The following is a 20,804-nucleotide window of genomic DNA, read 5'->3' as shown; positions in this document are numbered from 1 at the left end:
GGTTTAAAACAAATAAAAGGAAGTTCTTCTTCACACAGCGCACAGTCAACTTGTGGAACTCCTTGCCTGAGGAGGTTGTGAAGGCTAGGACTATAACAGAGTTTAAAAGAGAACTGGATAAATTCAAGGAGGTTAAGTCCGTTAATGGCTATTAGCCAGGATGGGTAAGGAATGGTGTCTCTGTTTGTCAGAGGGTGGAGATGGATGGCAGGAGAGAGATCACTTGATCATTGCCTGTTAGGTTCACTCCCTCTGGGGCACCTGGCATTGGCCACTGTCGGTAGACAGGATACTGGGCTGGATGGACCTTTGGTCTGACCCAGTATGGCCGTGCTTATGTTCTTATGGCCCACCTGACAAGGACGCGTGGTGTTCTCTTAGGAGCACACTGAAGAGACCTGTAGTGGTGTTTTCATTTCTCTTTGCCAGGCTCAATGACTATGTTAAGTACTATTCAACACACGCCACGCAGAGGGGCCGCGTAGCACAGCCATCTCTCAGCGGCTTCCACGGTCGACAGCTTTTCTAAAGAAAACATGTTCCCCTTGGATACAGTGCTCCAGGAGGGGAGCGGCCTCTGACAGTGTCCCCCCAGCCCTTCTCTGCACGGATCTGGGTTATTATCCGGCCTGCCGCCGCCCCGTTGCGCCGATCCCGCCATAGAGAGCGTTACAGATTGCTACAGTTTTGTGTTCGGGCCACCTGAGCCTTTGGGCCCAGGTCTGAGCTCCAGCGCTCCAGCAATGGCCCCAAGAAGCAGCTGCCTCCACTATGACCCACTACCTCCCTGGGGGCAGGGGGTTAGCTGGCTGGCTAAGCTGTCCTGGCTAATGCATCGGGGGAGGAGGTGTGGAACCGAGGCCCTGCTGGCTGGCCTCCTGGAGGGTGTGGGGAGCAGGGGGTGCAGAGTGCATGGTGCCTGCATCGGGGGTCCCTGGTGGGAGGGAGCTGGGGGACATGCACGGCGTGTTTGTAACAATCCTTGCATGTGTGTGCAGCCGACGGGAGAATTCCCAGCCATAGCGCCCCGAGCACTTTCCAAAGGCGGGCCAGCATCATTCTCCCCATGTTACGAATGGGGAAACCGAGGCACGGCGCCGGAGCGAGCTGCCCAAGGTCGCACGGAGAGCCCATGGCTGGGACTTACACAGAGGGTCTGTTAGCCTCTGTGCTGTGTAGGGCCTGCCCCAGCTCTTCCCTACAGCAGGAGTAACTCCATTGGGTCACGCCGGTCTCCAGTCAGTACAGGTGAATCACAAGCAGGCTCGCCAGCTCACCACGGGAGGGGTGGCAGATCCATCGCTTTAAAATTGAACTGGACGTGGCGGAGGCCTGAGGGACTTTGGTACCGTTCGCTTTCAGCTCTGGTTGGTTCCCACACGGCGGTCCCAGACTGTGAATCGGAACCTGCTCTCACTGACACTGGAGTAAATCAGGAGTAGCCCCATTGGCAGGGTGCAGCCACGCTGGTGGGAGAGGAGGTTCTGGCCCCGGGGGGAGCACAGGTGCTGGGGAACGGCAGGAGACAGCCCCCTAGAGTCGTAGAAACGTAGGGCTGGAAGGGGCCTCGAGAGACCGCGTAGCTCTCCCGTTAGAGGTAGGCCTGGATCCACGCTTAGAGCGGGCGTTTGGATCCAGGTCCGAAGCTGGTGGCTCAGGCTTGCTGCTGAGACAAGCCACACGGACGTGTCGTGTGAAGACGAGACCCAGCTAGCCCCACGCTGGCTGCTTGGACAGCCTGGTCCCCAGTGCAGCTGAGGGAAGGGACTTTCCCCAGCGCCTGGGCGCACCCAAGCAATTCGACCCCGCTGTGAGGCTGTTCTTTCTGTGCCCCAGAATCCCGAGAAGCGGGATTAGCTCAGGAGACCTGCGTTCAGCTCCCAGCTCTGACACCGATTCACTGTGCAGCCTCGGGTGCGTCGCCGCCCCGCTCTGTGCCTCAGTTTCCCCATTGATGCAGTGCTGCGAGATCCTGGGATAGAAATAGAAATTATGGAGGTATCCCATCTCCTAGAACTGGAAGGGACCTTGACAGGTCAGGGAGTTCAGCCCCCTGCCTTCACTAGCAGGACCAAGTACTGATTTTGCCCCAAATCCCGAAGTGGCCCCCTCAAGGATTGAACTCACAACCCTGGGTTTAGCAGGCCAATGCTCAAACCACTGAGCTATCCCTCCCTCCGGAGGGTATCGCGTGTATAACATTGCCTCAGCTTGCTCCGCTATACAGGTTAGGATCGGCCGTTATCTAACCGCCTGGCTCTTTGCATTCTGGGCTAGGCAAGAAGCGTGTTTGGTAATACATTCTGAGTGGGCCACGTTCATCCCTGGGACAACTTCACTGGTGTCACAGGAGTTACCCTGGGTGGGGGGGGGGGTATTTCCAGTTAAATGAGAATCCACTTGCTCCAGCGTCTCCGGAATCACATGGTAGATTCCAGGCTGTGGCACGCCCCCGTCCGACCCCAGGAGGGCTTCGAGGCAGCTCTCAGGGTGTCTCATCTCCGCATCGCCGCCAGATGCTAACCAGAAAGGCGGGCGGCGCGGGCGTCCTGGCCTGGGAGACCTTTGGAAGGTCAGGAGGGACGGCACGGAGCTGGCAGGGGCTGCCCTGCAAGTGTGGAGGACGGACGCCGAGGGGATGAATCAGGCAGTAAATTGTGACTGACAAATGCCCATCTTGCTGCCTGGCCCCGGGGGCGGAGCTGCCTTGGCCCGTGCATGCCCAGCCTTGATAGGAGTGAGGAAGAGGAGACCCCGGGGGCAGGGAGAGAGCCGGAGCTCAGTGAAATTGATGGGAATCTTTTCGGTGGTTTAACCGGATCCCAATGAAGGGCAGGTGGGAGCCTTGTGGTTAAGGCGACCTTGGCCACAGATCTGCCTGTGGAACTGGACCCGGTTCTGGGCTTCGTTTCTAACAGGACAATGACACGGCTCCTGTCACCTTGGCGCTGAGCCTCTCGCAAGTATTTAAACATAATATCACTAATAATCACTCGCTGCTTTCTCAGCGTGTAGAAGAAATGGCTGGATTAGTTGACAGAGTTTTACGTGTGTGTGTGAGAGAGAAGAACTCACTGAAGGTCTAAGAAATCATAATAATACCCAGCTCTTATCTAGCACTTTTGATCTGTAGATCTCAAAGCACTTTACAGAGGACGTCAGTGCCATTCTCCTCACTTTACAGATGGGGAAACTGAGGCACGGAGAGGCAAAATGACTTGCCCAAGCGTCATCTGGCAGGTCAGTGGTAAAGTCGGGAACAGAACCCAGGTCTTCTGAGTCCCTAGTCAGTGCGCTACCTACTAGACCACACTGCCTCCCTCGGGAGTTTTGTCTTTAGCTCTGAGCACAGGGAGTCCTCGAACTGATTTTGTCTCTTGTGGCAATGCGTTCCACAGCCTAGGTTTGGCTCCGCTGAAAATTCTGTCTTCCCCCTGTTGGTCGAGAGCAGTGGTTCTTAACCGTTACTGCGGCCTGCACCCCTTTGCTTCTCAAAATATGTTCGCGCACCCCTTAAACCTAGATCTATTTTTTGTTTGTATATTACAGTAATCATTAAGAAATGCATAATGGTAATAAATACAGAGGTTTGATGACACAAAGTAGTTGTACTTACGTGCCTGTGCTTCATCTGTGTTTTCGATGATTTACCTTCTAAAAAAATCTGGCGTGTCTCACACCCTCAGAAAGGGCATCTCGCCCCCCCACAGGGTTAAGAGCCTCAATCTGAATTGAGGTCTGAGATCAGTCGGGGAGAAGGACGAGCGTTAGCCTCATATTGTGCTTTATAATCCCCACCAGTAGAACTAGAAAGAATGTAATCATGGCCCAATGTGCTACCTGGGTTCTAGATTCATAGATTTTAAGGTCAGAAGGGGCCATTGTGATAATCGAGTCTGTCCTGCCTAGCGCCGGCCAGAGACTCTCCCCTGGCAATTCCTGCTCACGGGCTGTCTGTCTCGGGGGGTTCTGCAGTGCCCATCCCCATGGGATCGAAGCCATGCCGGCCACAGGCAGTTGCATGGTAGAAGCCTGACCTTTCCATTGACACATGGGTTTTCTCTTCTTTCCTAGGATGCCTTACTGAGTCTGGGCTCCGTGATCGACGTCGCCTGCCTCCGGGAAGTCATCAAAGATGCCATTACGTCCGTGCTCCCCAAAGTGGTACGTAGAGGCGGGTTCCGGCTGCGGGGGACGGGGGCCTGCGGCTCTGTTTGCGTTGGGCTTTCAAAGTGCAGCGAAGACCTCCCGCTCCTGCTTCGGGAACAAGGGCAGCGACTTAGGAAGTGAAAGCGTCCTGAGTGCGATGTCCTTAGCTGCGTGGTTTATGTACGATACAGGCAGAGTTTCCTTCTCACGCTGGGCTCTGGAGTTTGCTGAATGCGGCAAAGGCTCCTGGTGCCGTGGCGTGAACATGCTGGCTGGGACCCTGGCGTGGCTGGGCTCTAATCTCCACTGTGCTACTGACTCCCCCTGAGGCCTTGGGCAAGTCACTTGATTGCTCTTTGCCTCAGTTTTCCTCTCTGTATAACCACATTACAAAACCTGACTAGACAAAGCCCCACCGAATATACCACAGGCAGCAATCCTCTGCGCTCGGGGGGAGGGGGGGGAGGGAGATCAAATCACCTGTCAGGCCTCTTTGTTGTTTAACCTATGCCTGAGCCGGCGGATCAGGAATCACGGAGGAGAGGGGGGCTGGCTTGACAGGAAATTGTGTGTCATCTATTCTCTGCCCACGCCCCATTGCAGGACACTAACAATGTCAGAGGTTTTGCTAGTGATCTGAGTGAGGGGCCTGGGGCCCCAGGATTTCACGTTCTGTACGTGGAAAGCAAACGTGATCCCTGGGGTGGGGTGGGGGGACGGGCCCACACGCAGAAAGTCAGCCCCAAGCCTTGGCGTTGCTTACGCTGGAACTCGAGGACTTCAATAGGTGCTTGGGCTGGCTTGCGTCTGATGAATTGGGCATTCACCCACAAAAGCTTATGCTTCAATACTTCTGTTAGTCTTAAAGGTGCCACAGGACCCTCTGTTTCTTATGGGCTGGCCCTGGTGTCCTGTCCCCCAAGGCGAGGATCGGCCCACCTCTCTATTCCTGACAAGCAATGGAGCCAGGCTCCGACCCTGGTGCCTTTCTGCCGGGGCCCGGAGGAGCTCGCTGAATCTGACGCTGTCTCCTTCGCTGCTCGGGAGGTCCCTGCGCCTGGTGGGTAGCGAATCCCCGTGCCCCGGCTGTAGCTGTGTGTTGGGACAGCAGGGGTAGCGTGTTCTAGAACAAGAAAACAAGAAATACGGGCACTGGAGAGAGCCCCACTGCATCTCGGGGTGGCGGCTGTCAGTTTCCGGGGGCCTGGTTCCCCACTGCATTGCTTCTCCTGCAAAAGGGGATGCTGCTCTGTGAGAGGACTTCACAGTCCCCTCAGCACTACAGAGTCAACACCCCAGTCCATCGGTGGCTGCCATAAGCGCCCTGTTACAGCACCGCAGTGAGATCCCCTCCCCCAGCAAGCTAGTGAGGTGGATGCAGCGCCTGTGTCAACCCCCCCAGTGGCTGTCCCACCATGTCTGTAAACTGTGCTGCCTGGGGTCACAGAGACCAGAAGCTCCCCAATCCCCCAACTCCATGGATATTTGAAATGCCTTTTCCAGCTTGCCCACCTTGGCAATCACAGTTCTCCTGCATTGCATGCAGCTGGCCAGCCCACTGCACCAGCTCCATGTGTACCTGGTGTGGGCAGAAGGTATTGGATCTCCTGGGCCTGTGGGGGGTAGTGCGGTAGTGCCCAGAGTCTCCCACCATGATCCAGGCTGCATTGTGCAGGGTGTTGTACGTACACAGCAGGAGACAGCCCCTAGCTTGAAGATTGTACGATTTAGACAGACAAGGCTGCCCAAAAGCAGCCGGGGAGATGATTTGTTCACAGCCATGCAGCAGAGACGGGGTTAGAACCCAGCTTTCCTGACTCCCAGAGTAATGTCCTCGCCCTCAGACCACAGGGCCTCTGCTGCCCCCTGGCCTGGGAGAAACGACCCCTTTCCCCTGCTGCCGTGTGGCCAGTGCTCAGAGGACCTGCCTGCCTCCTAGACCTTGGCAGGGACGGGAAAGGTCAGTTTGGAACCCGCTGGCTGGTTTCTGCTGCAACTCTTGTGTTAGCCGAGCAGGCCATCCCTTTTAATGTCCTGTCTCTTTGCCAGCCGGTGGGTACAAAGCGCGCGGGCCCGCTGCTGTCCTCTTTCTCATTTTGAGCCTGAAGTCGTTCTTGGGCTGCCATTTGCTAATCGCATTCTCCCGCGCGCTCGCCCGAGTGCGTAGCGGGCAACAATGCAAAATCCCCTCCGGTCCCGGGGGCTATTGTGTTCCTAATCTCCCGGCATTATAGCATTAGCGCGGGGGATAATAGCTGCATGTTCTCCCTCTCCGCCAATGGTCTATTAGTGCTTGTAACCGCGGCGGATTCTCCTCTAGCAGGAGTGGGTGGCATATCCCGGTAGGGGCGGGGGCTGCTCTCCAAGGACCGCGGTTAATGCGCAGCGCACCGGGGCCGCTGCGATTCTTCAGCCTGGGCGGCTCCCCACAGAGTGAAGAGCCTGGAGAATCCTGTGCAAGGGGATGCCCAGCTGTAGTGTGAGTCACGCTGAAGGTCCAGGTAATGGAGCAAAAGAAAGTCATCTGTGCCCGGAGGGGGTTAACCCAGAATGCTGCATGTGGCAGCGCCCCGGGGCATCGCAAGGCTGTTTTCCTGCATATGCAGGTGTTTATACCTAGCACTTCACAGGGCTGGGGAAGCATTATAATCCCATTCTTCATCAGGGGAAACTGAGGCACGGGGTGTCTCTTGCTCATGGTGGCACTGCAGGGAATAGAGTACAGTTCTTCTGAGCCCCAGGCCAGCTTCAGCCACAAGACTGGCCACCCCCTCTAAGCATTTAAGCCCGCCGCTCTTTTGACACAGACCATCAAACGTCTTTTGATGACGACCGGGCAGGGCTGGATTTGAGCCAGTGACATTGTGGTCTCACGCCTCTTCCCTTCCGGCCCAGCAGCTGCCCAGGTTGCAAACCCACCTGCCCAGCACAGGTAATGCACCTCCCAGCAAGTGGGGAGGGAAACGATTCCCTGACTAGCAGGCCAGCCCCACCCTAGGCAGTTGGTCTAATTAGAATGCCCTAGTGGAGTCCAGGTGCTTCTGCATTCTGGGCCAGATCCTCAGTGGGTGTCGATCGGCATCGCTCCACCAGAGTCAGCGCAGAGCTACCCTGCTTGATGCCCGCTGGGGATCTGGTCCGCCGAATGGGGAGCCGCAATCCCATGCCTTCTGGGTAAGGAGCCGCAGAGCTGGTTCAAGAGCAGAGTCAAGTCCTGTCTTTGGTGGTGGAACCCCAGTGTCCTTTGCACGGGGCTGCCTGATTTACTCATGCACAGTGTACGTGCTCAGGCATTTCAGTGATAGCAAGGCACAGAACATCTCCTAAGAGCCTGCTCGTGTTTGCACCAGTGTCACAGAACATCTCCTAAGAGCCTGCTCGTGTTTGCACCAGTATCACAGAACACTCCCTAAGAGCCTGCTTGTGTTTGCATCAGTATCACAGAACACCCCTTAAAATCCTGCTTGTGTTTGCACCAGTGTCACAGAACACCCCTTAAAATCCTGCTTGTGTTTGCACCAGTGTCACAGAACACCCCCTAAGAGCCTGCTCGTGTTTGCGCCAGTGTCACAGAACACCCCCTAAGAGCCTGCTCGTGTTTGCGCCAGTGTCACAGAACACCCCCTAAGATCCTGCTCGTGTTTGCGCCAGTGTCACAGAACACCCCCTAAGATCCTCCTCGTGTTTGCACCAGTGTCAATGCGGGGTGACCGCTGACAGCAGCAGTGGGACGCCTGGTTTAAACTAGCGTCTCTAAGAACTGGATCGGGCCCTGCATGCCTCGCCTGACTAAAGCCAGCGCCGCTCCGGCCCGCTCTGCTTTATCTGTCAGAGCTGAGGGTTGCAGGAAGGCTGGATTCGGCAGCACAAAGGCGGTGGAATCAAGCTGGCGTGATGGAATGTATTCTTTTCACGGCTCTGCTGCGATGTAAGCAATAGAATCTGTTTTCACACAATACAATTATGCCAGTGAACTGTTAGCAAGGGGCTTGTGTAGGGTGTTTTTCTTTTTTTAATTAGTTCTTTTCAGTTGCCTGGTATTTGAGTGCACATTACTCCTTTGTTAACCAGCGCTCCCTTTATCGCTGCGATAAATGCAGCTCATGTTCAGGAGCCTTGCTGCATAGAAAATTGGGGATAATTGCCAGTGGTTTTTTTAATCAAATAAAGGGGGGGGGTGTATTTATTCCAGACCCTCTTAACACTGGGTCCATGGCTTGTTTGCATAGCCCAGGTGCTGTAATATGCTTGTAAAGCATATGTCTCATCTTGGCACACGTTGAGGATAATAACCTACTGCCGCTGGCGGAATACCTAGGCACTCCTTTAGCTCAAGTGGTAGAGGTCTGTGCTTTGGTGCTGGTGGTCCCAGATTCAAGCCCTCAGAACCTATGGTTGAGATTGGCACAAGTCCACTTTGCTTGTAAAGAAGTAAGATGAGAGTCGGGTGACCTGTTCCTGGCACGCAGCCTATCAGATGGACAGAGCCCCTTTCCATCCGGGAGCTAGCCTTAAACAGCCTCCGAGATGGCTGCTGAGCACTTCCAACAAAGGAAAACTTCCCATGCCATCTCGCTGCCTCAGTTTCCCGTCTAAACTAGCAGTGCTCTACCTCCCTGCACTGCTGTGAGGCTGAAGAACTGTTTGTAAAGGCAGTGCTTTGTGATCTGGATTCCCAGCCCCCATACCCTATCCACGCTGCCTCTCAGTGCCCACAGGGAATTAGCCAGAGGAGACATTACTGTATATCTTCACTTGTCCACACAGTGCGCTAGCCCTCACTGAGTAACCACGTTATCATATTATATATATATATATATAATGGAAATATCCCATCTCCTAGAACTGGAAGGGACCTTGAAAGGTCATCAAGTCCAGCCCCCTGCCTTCACTAGCAGGACCAAGTACTGATTTTGCCCCAGATTCCCAAGTGGCCCCCTCAAGGATTGAACTCACAACCCTGGGTTTAGCAGGCCAATGCTCAAACCACTGAGCTATCCCTCCCCCCCTTGCTTAGCCCCTGACCTTCCTCCCTCCCTCCCGCCGACTTACCCCCTTTTCCCACCATGCCTGCCTGTGTCATGCATTGGGAGGCACCTACCATGCTTTGGGGCTCTGAAAGACGTGCTTGTATTTGTGCGATAGTCCCTGATCTAGCCTGGAGCCAGGCTGGTTTCAGTTGTCCATGTCATTGATTGGCCTCTGGCTGTGGGTGTGGCCGGTCATTGGAATTTGGAGACCAGCTGCTGCTGCAGATGATGATGCGGGGGAGGCCGGGAGGGTGATGCCCATCCATCTCCCAACTGTACAGGAGACTCCTGTCTGCCCACCGGGGCTGTCTAGTAAAACTCCCTCCCATCTGCAGTGGAGTGGCCGGGGCTCGTGTGTGATACGAGAGGCAATGAAGGAGTTAACTTCCTAGCGTGCAGTCTGACAACTTCATCCACGGAGCATGTGTGAAGCTGAAATCAGCTGGAGCTGCAGCCAGGGGCTGGGCACCTCTTCGGATCCAGCCCCAAGTTCAGTACCTGCTGACCCTCATTAGGGTTAATGCTCCGTGTGCCATCTCTGCCCACTGCTTTCTTGCTAGTGAACGGTGCTGTGGTGACAGCCCGGGAGGCTGATGCCCTCCACGTATCCCTGGGACAGATGGGCCCACCTTTGGGGGCGAGTGGGTAGCTCAGCTGAGACCCACCAACTTGTGTCACGGAGCCAGCAGCTGGTGACAACTTCCAGTCACTCTTATTTGTATTGTAATAGCACCTGGAGGCATGGACTGAGATCAGGGCCCTATCGTGCCAGGTGCTGCACATGCACAGAGTCAGAGACAGGCCCTTGCCCAGAGAACTCGTGGTCTGACTAGACAAGACAGAGGATGGGAGAAGGGATGAATTCCTGGTAGAACTGCCCTTCCAAGCCAGATTGGAAGAGGGGAGCTAGCAGAGACAGGACCTGTAACCAAGCGCAATCTATTGAGTTTATCCAAGAGAAGAAGGCTAAGAGGTGACTTGGTTACAGTATCTAAGTCCTTTATGATGAGATTTCTGATAGTCGCTGGCTCTTTCCTCTCGCAGACAAAGACGCAGCAAGAGCCAATGGCTGGAAGTGGCAGCTAGACAAATTTGGACTGGAAATAAGGTGACGTTTTTATAAGTGAGGGGAATTCGCCCTTGGTGCAACTAGAGATGCAGTGGCGTCTCCATCGTGAGAAGTCGTTAAATCAAGACGGTTAAATCTTTCTAAAACGGGTTCTCAGACTGGGGGTCGGGACCCCTCAGGGGGTCACGAGGTTATTACGTGAGGGGCCGTGAGCTGTCAGCCTCCACCCCAAACCCCGCTTCGTCTCCAGCATTTATAATGATGTTACATATATTAAAAAGTGTTTTTAATTTATAAGGGGGGGGGTCACACTTAGAGGTTTGGTGTGTGAAAGGGGTCACCAGTGTAAAAGTTTGAGAACCACTGTAAAAAGATCTTCTCCAACTCCACCAGAAGTCACAGGCTTGGTGCAGAGTTTATTGGGTGAGGTTCTGTGACCTGTGTCGGACTCGCTTATCATACCGGTCCTGTCGGGGTGTAGCATCGCTGAATCTTTCAGTCTCCGCAGCTCTCCACTCCCCCGCACCCTCCATCCCTCTTTTATTAAAAGCCAATTAGGGAACTTTGAACTTAGTCAATTACCGACGGCCTTACAAGAAGCCACATCTATTGAAGAACCGAACTGACGCGCTGGGAAACCATTCTTTGTGTTTGCAAACGGAGTGAAGAGAATACCATTCTGATCTCACTGTGTAATATAATTATCCAGACGTTCAGGTCTGTTTTGTGCGTGGTGGGAGGGAAGGGGCACATGCTTTGTGGAGAGAAGAAACCAAACCAACACTGCGCTCAACCTGTTTCATTTTAACCACTTCGGTCCTGCCTCCCGGAGACGGTGCGTCCGGCAGAGGGCACCTCCATGTGGAAGGGCCGTCTTTCAGCTGGAGAGGGGCATTGTGGTCTAGCATAGAGGGTAATGAGCGGAGACTTAGGAGAGCTAGCGTTCCACCTTAGGACTTTATCCTTCACCATAATGGCTGAGTGCCTTCTCCAGGTAATACTAAGCCAATAGCAAAGGGCCCTGTGTACGTCATAGCTTCCAAGGCCAGAAGGGACTGTTGGGATCAGTCTGACCACCTGTATACCAGAGGCCAGAGAACTGCCCCAAAAGCATTCCTAGGGCAGAACTTTTAGAGAAACAGCCAGGCTTGATTTCACAACTGTCCGCGATGGAGAATCCACCACGGGACTTGGGAAACTTTATCAACATCCTCCTTGAATTGTGGGCACCAGAACTGGACACGGGATTCCAGCAGTGGTCGCACCAGTGCCAAATGCAGAGGTCAAATCATCTCTACTACTTGAGATTCCCCGATTTATGCATCCCAGGTTCGCGTTCGCTCTTTTGGCCAGAGCGTCCCGCTGGGAGCTTGTGTTCAGCTGATTATCCACCACGCCTCCCGCCCCCCAGTCTTTGTCAGAGTCACTGCTCCTTAGGAGAGTCCCCCATCCCGTAAGTATGGCCTGCGTGCTTTGTTCCCAGATGTCAACATTTACATTTAGCTGCATTAAAACGCAGATTGTTTTCTTGCCCCCAGTTTACTAAGTGCTCCAAATCGCTCTCCCATTTTTGTGTCATCTGCAGACTTTGTCAGTGATGATTTTATGTTTTCATCCCGGTCACTGATAAAAATGTGAAATAGTGTAGGGCCAAGACGCAATGCCTGCGGGACCCCCCTGGAAACACACCCATTAGATGGCGATTCCCCGATTACAGTTACATTTTGAGACTTATCAGTTAGCCAGTTTTTATTCCCTGCAGTACAAGATATGTATGTAGGAACCTACCCAAGATAGATACAGGGCCCAGCCAAAACGGCAGTTCTGAGAAGTTTGGCTCTGGATCCACACACGGACACTTGGACGCACCACCATTGCGTCTCCGCCTTCCCATTGAGAAGATAACCCAAGCCATGAATTGTAATACAGTCGGAAGTTCTCAGGCCACCTGTGCTTCACCTTTGGGCCTTTCTCCAAAGCCTTTCAGGGTCTCTTGGCGATGGCTGGCTGTGGCTATGTCATCCCTCGACAGAGCCGGGCACCTCAGCCTTTCTGTTCTAACGAGACGGGGAACCAATGAGAGAGAGGGCTCCGTCACTTGAGGAGTCAATCCTGCCGTTTTTCACATCCCACCTGGAGTCCAGGCCAGGTCATCGGTGTCTGAGATGTACCAGATCTTTGGTAGCCCCTGCGTGGCCTTAGTTTGGTTTTGGGTGCCCATATCCATGTAGGCCAGGGTAGGCAACCAATGGCACGCGTGCCAAAGGCGGCACGCGAGCTGATTTTCAGTGGCACTCACACTGCCCGGGTCCTGGCCACCGGTCCGGGGGGCTCTGCATTTTAATTTAATTTTAAATGAAGCTTCTTAAACATTTAAAAACCTTATTTACTTTACATACACCAATAGTTTAGTTATATATTATAGACTTCTAGAAAGAGACCTTCTAAAAACTTTAAAATGTATGACTGGCATGCGAAACCTTAAATCAGAGTGAATAAATGAAGACTCTGCACACCACTTCTGAAAGGTTGCCGACCCATGATATAAGTAGTAATTGGCCCTCTTGTGCCTGTCCTCAGCAGAAAGGCCAAAGAAGGACTTTATGGGCCATGGACACTGAATGCTCTTCTAACAAGGGTGTTCTTGTTAAAGCACAGATACGGATGTAGTACGAAAGTAAGTGTGTGTGTGTGTGTGCGTGTGTAAAAACACAATTGCCCCCTGCTGGATGGAATCAGTGTGTCATAGGCCCTACCCATCTGTGTGTCATAGGCCCTACACTGCTGTAGTGAGGATTCTCTTTTCACTCTAGAGGCAGGAGGCTGAGTTCCAGCCCTGGAGCTGGTGTTCAGAGTTGCCGTGGGGCACAGAACAGTTACGTCCTAGGTGAGGATACTTTCTTAAAGGGATCAAAGTGAGTGAAATTCTACGGCTATCCCCAGTCTACAGGTGGGGAAACTGAGGCACGGAGCGGCTGAGGGGATGATGAAGCCTACTGAGGTTAATGGAAAGACTCCTGTTGATTTCAGTGGATTTTAGGGAGTAGGCCCTAAAAGTCGCCCAGCAGGTCTTTGGCAGGGGCAGGAATTGAGCTCCTGTCTCCAGAGCCCAGTGCTGTAACCCCAAGACCCACCCCCTGCCCTTCCTCCATCCCATCCTCCCCACCACCACTACTGCTCCCTAGCCCCATGGCTGGTGGCCCATCGCTTTCTTCTGGGGCAGGGTGGTTCAAGGCGCTTGCTTTGCCGCTGTCTCTTCCCCCGGGGGCAGGCGATCGCCTCCCCATAATGAGCTTGACTGAGCATGAAATTGGGAGGCAGCCCGTGTCTGACCCGAAATAAATCAATCGGTTGGACAAACCGCGACAAGGCAACAGCCGGCTCCGCTGTCAGCTCGGTCTGCCGCGATCAGGGGAATTCAGAGAGACCGGCCCCACCCGGGCTCAGCCACTGCTCGGCAAAGAGCACCTCTTCCTTAGCAGAGAGCCTTGGGCTGCCCTTGCTGAAATGCGCATTTCCCAGGTACCCAGGGCCGACGAGGATGGGGGGGGAAGCCAAGTACAAATTACCAGGGCCCAGCGGTCCAGAAAGGGGCCCGGAGCCCAGCTTCCCCACCCCCCTTGTCACCTTACTTGGGCCCGGCGGTCCGGAAGCGGGCCCGGGGCCTGGCTTCCCTGGCTTCCGCCACCTCCTGTTGGCCCTGTTTAGCCCGTCCGCCCTTGCTGGGGGGCCCGAAAGAAATTTTTCACCGGGGCCCGAACCCGCTCTCGGCGGCCCTGCAGGTACCCCCAGGCGTCGGCAGGAGCCCCAGCCCCCCACTGCGGCGTGGCCCCTCTGCACCCCCGGCAGCATCGGATGTGGCCTGGGAGAGCCAAACGTGGGTTGTGCTGAATTGCTCTGGGGGTAGGAGCTGCCCCCTGTGATCCGGCCGGGAGAGGAGCTGGGGCAGGCGGAGGTGCCATCTCGCCTTAAACTCAGGCTCGGCGTTCTGCCCACCTGGGATTTCAGAGGCCTCCCTGGACCCTGTTGCAGGGCACGGCCCAAACCCCAGGGGTTTTCTGGGCGTTTCTGGCCGGAGCGTTCCCTCGGCCGGCTTAGCCCGCACCGAAGGCAGCGAGTGTACCTTTGTCTGCGCGCAGCTCCTCGCACGTGCTAACATCACCTGCCTAGACAAGGCCCCGGCCGAGGAAACTTCTCTTTGCTGACGTTCAGCATCAGCCCTCCACTCCCCTGCCCCCCCCGCGCTCAATTATATCTCCTTGCTCCTGGCCATCCCCTCCGACCCAGCCTCTCTTCTCGGAGGTTTGCTGACACTCGCAGGCAAATCTGCTCTTCCCCCTCCCGCTGGCCAAATGAACGATGGCTTCTTATTGACATTACTCATGGGCTGCAAGCGAGCAGTTGCTGAGTGACCTGAGTCCTCTCCCTGGGCCGTCGGCTGAACCCATCACTTGCCTGGCAGTAATGAGTTAGACAAATCAAGCCCATCAGATAGGCAGCGGCTGATGCAGAACAAAACTGTATTGTTGCCTCTAATGTTTCCGCGGCATCGTAACATTAAATCACTCAGCGGCGAGCCCAGGCATTATCTCTTACATGAGCCGGAGCTAATGGGATTTCATTGCACCCGGCTGCCCGGAATTAGCCTTTCCTCCTTGTCGCTGGCTTCCTGTGGAGGCCCTAGACTCGGGTGACTGCTGATCCTCCCACCCGTGCTGCTGGGAAGGACGATGGAACATGTGCAATGAGCCAGGGAGAGACACGTGCCTGGCCACCCAAGGCGTCGTGGCACTAGCTGAACGGGGCAGGTGGTTGTCCCAGGCCATTTCCTGGCAGGCTGAGGGTCCGCCCTCAGAATGAGCCCCTATTCCAGTCTCGCACCCCTGCCCGGCGCCCAGGCCCTCCGCTGGTCCCGTGCCAGCTGTAGAGCATCATCAGGGTGGGCACTCTGTGTCTCTGCGCTGGCCCCGCCCGCTTCCAGACACCACGGTCTCGGTGCTAATGCCATCACAGGGCTGGGCCGGGAAGTCCCCATCCAAAGGGTGCCCATGCAGCACCCTTGGGGGGGCTATGGATGAGGCAAGGTCGGACTGGATTCTCAGTCACTTCAGCGTGCGGGAGGGGGATTGCCAGAGCCACCAGGGCACCTCCAGCGGGTGGGTAGCCCCGTCCCTAATTCAGCACCGCCCAGTCGCGCTGTACTGGATGAATTGGAAGATTTCTGCCCGTCGCTGTACTCAGTGGCTTTGGGTACGAGCACCGCACCAGGCTGCTGGGCCAGGAGCGGAACCGTCCAGGCTGCTTGCCGCAATCGAGAGGTTAGCAGTCGGGGTGACTCTGAGCATGGCCCACGAGCGGCTTAATTCACTTAGCCTTAATAAGGAGCTTTCATACAGGTGGGCGCGGGCATCCAGGGGGTGTTTGCACTGAGGAGGGGGACCTGAAATATTCCTCCACCCCCACTGCACAGCAGAGAGGCTGGGCCCGAAACAGATTGGACAGCTGGGAAACTGAGGCACACGGGGAGTTGAGCCTATGTCCCCAGGTAGCATCCTAACCCCTGGGCCATGCTTCCCATTCACACAGGCCGCTTATATCTGTCCAGTCAGGGTGACTCACGGTCACCATATGCTGGGCTGGCTCTGAGGCCATGGCCTCAGCGGAGAGGGTCTGACCCTGCTCCGTTATGCCCGTGGGAATTGGGAGGAACTCTGCCCATGCAGGTGAACTTCAGGGGCGTGAGAGCAGATTCCGGCCCAGTGGTGTAAAACGGGGGGGGAGGGGGCTGGCCTTCTTTGATGTCTAATGTCCCACCAGTGTTCTCCAAAGAAGGAGCCGTTAACAATCATTTAATCAAACACCCCTCCCCCCCCTTAGCAAGCAAGGACCTGCCAGAGGCTCGTCCCCCGCACTACGCCTGTGTGCTTCAGCACCATGAATGAAACGTTCCTGGACGGCGTCTCTCAGCCATAAGCGCTGCCCTGGGTCTGTCAAACGCTTGTGCTTCATTTCCCTGAAATACAGCTTGTCATCTTCCCCCGGGCTGGAGGATCCATTGCCCTGAGCGAAGGCTCTGCCAGGAAATCACGTCCCTGGGGAGAACTCTCTGGCCTCAGCATGAAGATTCCCTCTTTACTTTGAAGCCCAGAGGGGAGGAAAGTGGAGATTTGATCTGCCAGATTTGCTGTTCCCCAGGAAATCAGCACGACTCCCGTTTGCTGAGCCGTCACCGGTTCGGGTCTGGCGGGGATGACTGTCAGCGGCTGTGCGCTTCGGTGTTTCCATCAGTGCCGCTTTGTGGCGATCACTCATTCGTGTTCTCGGCTCAGAGGGGTCTGGCGGTGAGATCTCGCCCTGCCACAGGGGCCTGGCTGCTAGAACGGGCCTCATTTCCTCCCCGCCCCAGTTCCCAGTGCTTCTTCCCCGGCCGGCCAGCGTGCCGTGAAAACTCCTTCTCCAGGTGGGGGAATGGCCAGGTGAAGGTCTGAAACCCACTGGGGGGTATTTGTCACAGCAAGAAAGCCGCTGCTCCTGCAGCTTTAAGCAGAGTTAGCCTCAAACTGCCAGGCGCATGGTCGATATTACGGGGAGGTGCTTGGTCAACAGGCATTAGTTAGCTGGGGTCTCCTCCCTGCAGATCACAGCCCTGGTGCAGCCAGCCGGCGGAAAGCGCCTGACGTCTGCAGGAGGGTCAGTGGAGAAGGGGAGCTGAGGGAGCAGCAGAAGGCAGAGGCCTTGTAGGCAGGGTAGATCTCCAATAGCCCTACCCTAGACTCCAGTGGTTTTGGGGCAGGTCACTCATGGCCAGGTTTTTACTGGTATTTAGGTACCTGAAAATCCAGGTTGGCACCCAGCGAGCTTTTCCAAAGTACTTAAAGCGCCTCCATTTCCCCTCTGTGCAGCAGCCCGGCCACACAGGGCTGTGTGAGGGTAAATCCATTGCAGACCGAGCTAAATGGGCCATCAATAGTGTCAAGCCCTCTGGAAATGACGCATGAGCACCAAGCTCAGGGCAGGCTGTTAAGAACCAGGCACAACCTCCAGATGGGCTGTGAGTTCTGTGTTTAGCTTTCACCAGCGCGTTACCAAGTGTAAACTCCTCTGGCACTTACCGTGGAGTCACAGGCAGTCCCCGTGGGCACCCCGGTCTGTCTCGCCACCCAGGGGAGCCTCCCTTGGGATAGATGGTCCCTTACACCAAGGATCACAGCGATATTCAGGTTATTCCCTGTCCCAATGGACCAGTCACTTACTCCAGGTCGGGGTGGCCCCTGAGCCTGAGAAGGAGCCAGAAATTTACCAATGTACATTGCCAAAGAGTCACAGTAATGTGTCAGCTGCCCCCCATCCCCACTCCCACCCACCGGCAGCTGATCAGCGCCTCCCCCTCCCTCCCAATCAGCTGTTTCGTGGCGTGCTGGAGGCTCTGGGGGAAGGGGAAGAGTGAGGGCACGGCAGGCTCAGGGGAGGGGGCGGGAAGGGGTGGAGTGGGGGCAGGGCCCGTGGCAGAGCCAGGGGTTGAGAGTGACACACACCCCCGGCACATTGGAAAGTTGGCGCCTGTAGCCCCAGCCCCGGAGTCGGTGCCTGTACAAGGAGCCACGTATTAACTTCTGAAGAGCCGCATGCGGCTCCGGAGCCACAGGTCGGCCACCCCTGCTCCAGGTCAATCGCACTTTCTATCTCACACCAAAGCCAGCGCTTGTAGCCAATCCTATGAGATTTATTATCTCATAAATCCTAAAGCTTTATTAACTAGGAAAAGGAAAGGAAAGTTATTTACAAGGTTAAAACAGGAAAAGACACACCACATACGTGAGCTGCAGTCTTAAGTTTCAAAAGGTAATAGTAGCTTCTATAATAAGCAAGCTCTCTATGTCTTTTAGGGCTACCCCAGGCTAAACCCTGGGGATCTTTTGCTTATGCCTAGTAATCCTGGCCCCCCAGAGTCCAAGCAGCATAAAAATCCAGTTTTTCCTTGTTAGGGGCTTTGATATCCTTCCCCCGTTCGGCTTGGAGCTGCAATGTTTGCCTATGGGAGGAGTTCCCTTGCAAGACTCATCTTCCTGGGCGTGGGGAGAGACTAAACAATGGTCCTTTGTCCTCTTTAACGGCCCACTTTAGTCGGTCTGGCATTGGTGGGCCTTCCTTGTCGGGCAGGACGTGACGCTGTCTGTTGAGACCACACGTCCTACTCATTAACGTCTCTCTCCTGTCTGGTGATTGACCCAGTCCCAGAGCCGTACACTGCAGACACTCAAATGCAGAATTGCAGCATGGGATGCAGATGTTATATGTGAGATTAATGCCGGCGGCCACTCGCAAGCATTCAGTAACTTTCTTCTCACTCTTGTACCTCGTTAGCAATGCCAGCACGCAGCTGAGCCAGCCGGAGTCCAGCTCCGTATGTACCAGCGCCCCACTGGGGATGGGGACCTTGGCCTGGGCTGTCAGCGACACAAAGAGCTATCGGGGCTGCTTGTTTGTAGGATCCAGGGGTGTATTTGGGGAAGCCCCGCAGAACCTCTGGGGAGAAGGGAGTGTCGACACCGAGGGGTTTAATGAGGCCTCACGGGGTGAAAGGACTTGCTCAAGGCGATAGATTGTTTCAAGCCGGTCGCGGAGCTGGGATTAGAAGTTGGGCCTGTGCTTGGAGCCATTACTTCTGCTGCGGGGCCTGACTACCCCTTTGTCTCCCTGCTCCGAGGTCCTGAGTTTACCATCCTACTGGCTGAGATCCAGCCCTCGCGACCAAGGGGTTGGATGTTTCCAGGCACGAAGCGTCACTGCCACGTCTCCTTCATCGGCCCAGCCGGTAGCTCTCAAGGGGATTAATATGGAAATAGACCTTTCAGACTAATTAACAGCTGTGGAAATGAAGGCAGCCATCCAGCCTAGGGAACCTGGTAGCTGTTTGAAATGCCGGCTGGAGCTTTGCGTTACTTGGGAGGACGGGAGGCGGGCGGGTTGGCTGCCGTCCCAATCCAGACCTGGGCTCCAGGGATGGGTAGCCGTATTTCAAACCTGCACCCCCTGAATCTCAACTTCTGGGAGGTCCCCAGCTCAGGAAAGTGCTGACAGTCAGCGAGACCTACGCAGGTCCTGACGTACTGGCCTGAAGCATGGCCCTCGAGCCTGAGGTCAGATGACGGGGAATTGTTCTAAAAGTCTAAATTGGATGCTGGCGTGGGGGGTTATTTTTGCTGTGAACGAATTGGTCTTAACTGGCCAGGGTAAACTGAGGCAGGAAATTAGAAGGTTTCTAACCATCAGAGGAGGGAGGTTCTGGAGTGCCCCCCCCCCCATAGGTGTGGCAGATTGCGACAGGTGTACTGTTAATTCCATAGGGTTTAAAACTTCCCTGCCTGTCCGGATGCTGTGAAATGCTCCGTGTGGGCACAGTGCCCCTGCCCTGCTGCCGGACGCACCCGGCACCCACCGGGCACAGCGCCCCTGCCCTGCTGCCGGACGCACCCGGCACCCCCGGGCACAGTGCCCCTGCCCTGCTGCCGGACGCACCCAGCACCCCCCGGGCACAGCGCCCCTGCCCTGCTGCCAGATGTACCCAGCACCCCCGGGCACAGCACCCCTGCCCTGCTGCCGGACGCACCTGGCACCCCCCGGGCACAGGACCCCACAGCAGATTTCCATGGGTTGAATCCTGGCTGAATCCAGCTCTCCCCTGCGCCCCGCGATGTGTCTCTGGGTGCACCCGAGTGCCGTGGGAGGAAGCCAGTTCCCCCAGTGAGACAAACCCCCAGCGAGCTGCATGTACAGCCGGCCCAACCACAGCAGGGGAGACTTAATTGCAAAGCTCGTTAATGTCTGAGAAGATCATTAGAGGCGAAATCACACAGCAATGCGGGGAGCTTAGGGTGCCAGGTTACTGCTCCAGTCATGGTGAGCTGAGGATTCGTTCGGTTTGGGGCTGGGGGGGGGGCTCAGTTGCTGGTGGGTTCCCTGGCAGGAGCCTTGCCCTCCTTCCTCCCCGAGATCAGAACAGGCATCTGTCCCCCCATCACAGCATGGGAGGGCCTGGCCCCGCTGGTAGAAACTGCCCTCGCCGCACCCTGGGAGGGGTGATCTCCATTGTACAGACGAGGCATGGGGCGGGGAGGGACAGGATGAACTGATGTGTCCAAAGGCCACATAGAGGGCCAGTGTCTGGGCCAGGCATTGAACCCCGACCTCCTGGGTCCCTGTCCGGTGCTCTGTCCTTCCTTCCCAGAGTCAGGGGTGTGACAATGCGGTTCTGGCGGGACCCAACTGAGAGTGCCAATTCAGGACAAATTGCTCAAACAGGGCAGTCACAGCCCAAGGCTGGGGTTTTTCCACCTCTAAGGCAAACCAAACCAGCCAGACAAAGAGGACTTTGGTCTCACCACACTGGCTAACCACAAGTCACACAAGCAATTCCCTTACACACTCCAGTTTCCCAGTATGACCACCAGTGCCACTCGTTGGGGACAAATGATTATGAAAACCAATATCCCAATAAAAGAAAAAAAGGTTCTCTCGATCCCAAAGAACCAAGCCCCAGACCCAGGTCAATATAC

At 55.5% G+C, this 20,804-nt stretch overlaps 1 protein-coding gene across 2 annotated transcripts in view; it reads left to right on the top strand.

The window, feature by feature from the left end:
- LOC117871393 (cGMP-dependent 3',5'-cyclic phosphodiesterase-like) overlaps positions 1-20,804 on the top strand; it is a 370,986-nt gene that overhangs the window by 258,489 nt on the left and 91,693 nt on the right. For both annotated transcript variants that reach the window (XM_034759325.1, XM_034759326.1), the window contains one exon: positions 4,075-4,164. In XM_034759325.1, the coding sequence (XP_034615216.1) occupies positions 4,075-4,164 (90 nt within the window). The remainder of the gene's footprint in view (positions 1-4,074; positions 4,165-20,804) is intronic.

This window comes from Trachemys scripta, chromosome 1 (assembly GCF_013100865.1).
Source record: "Trachemys scripta elegans isolate TJP31775 chromosome 1, CAS_Tse_1.0, whole genome shotgun sequence".
Taxonomy (NCBI): domain Eukaryota; kingdom Metazoa; phylum Chordata; order Testudines; family Emydidae; genus Trachemys; species Trachemys scripta.
This window is presented reverse-complemented; position numbering and strand designations above follow the sequence as displayed.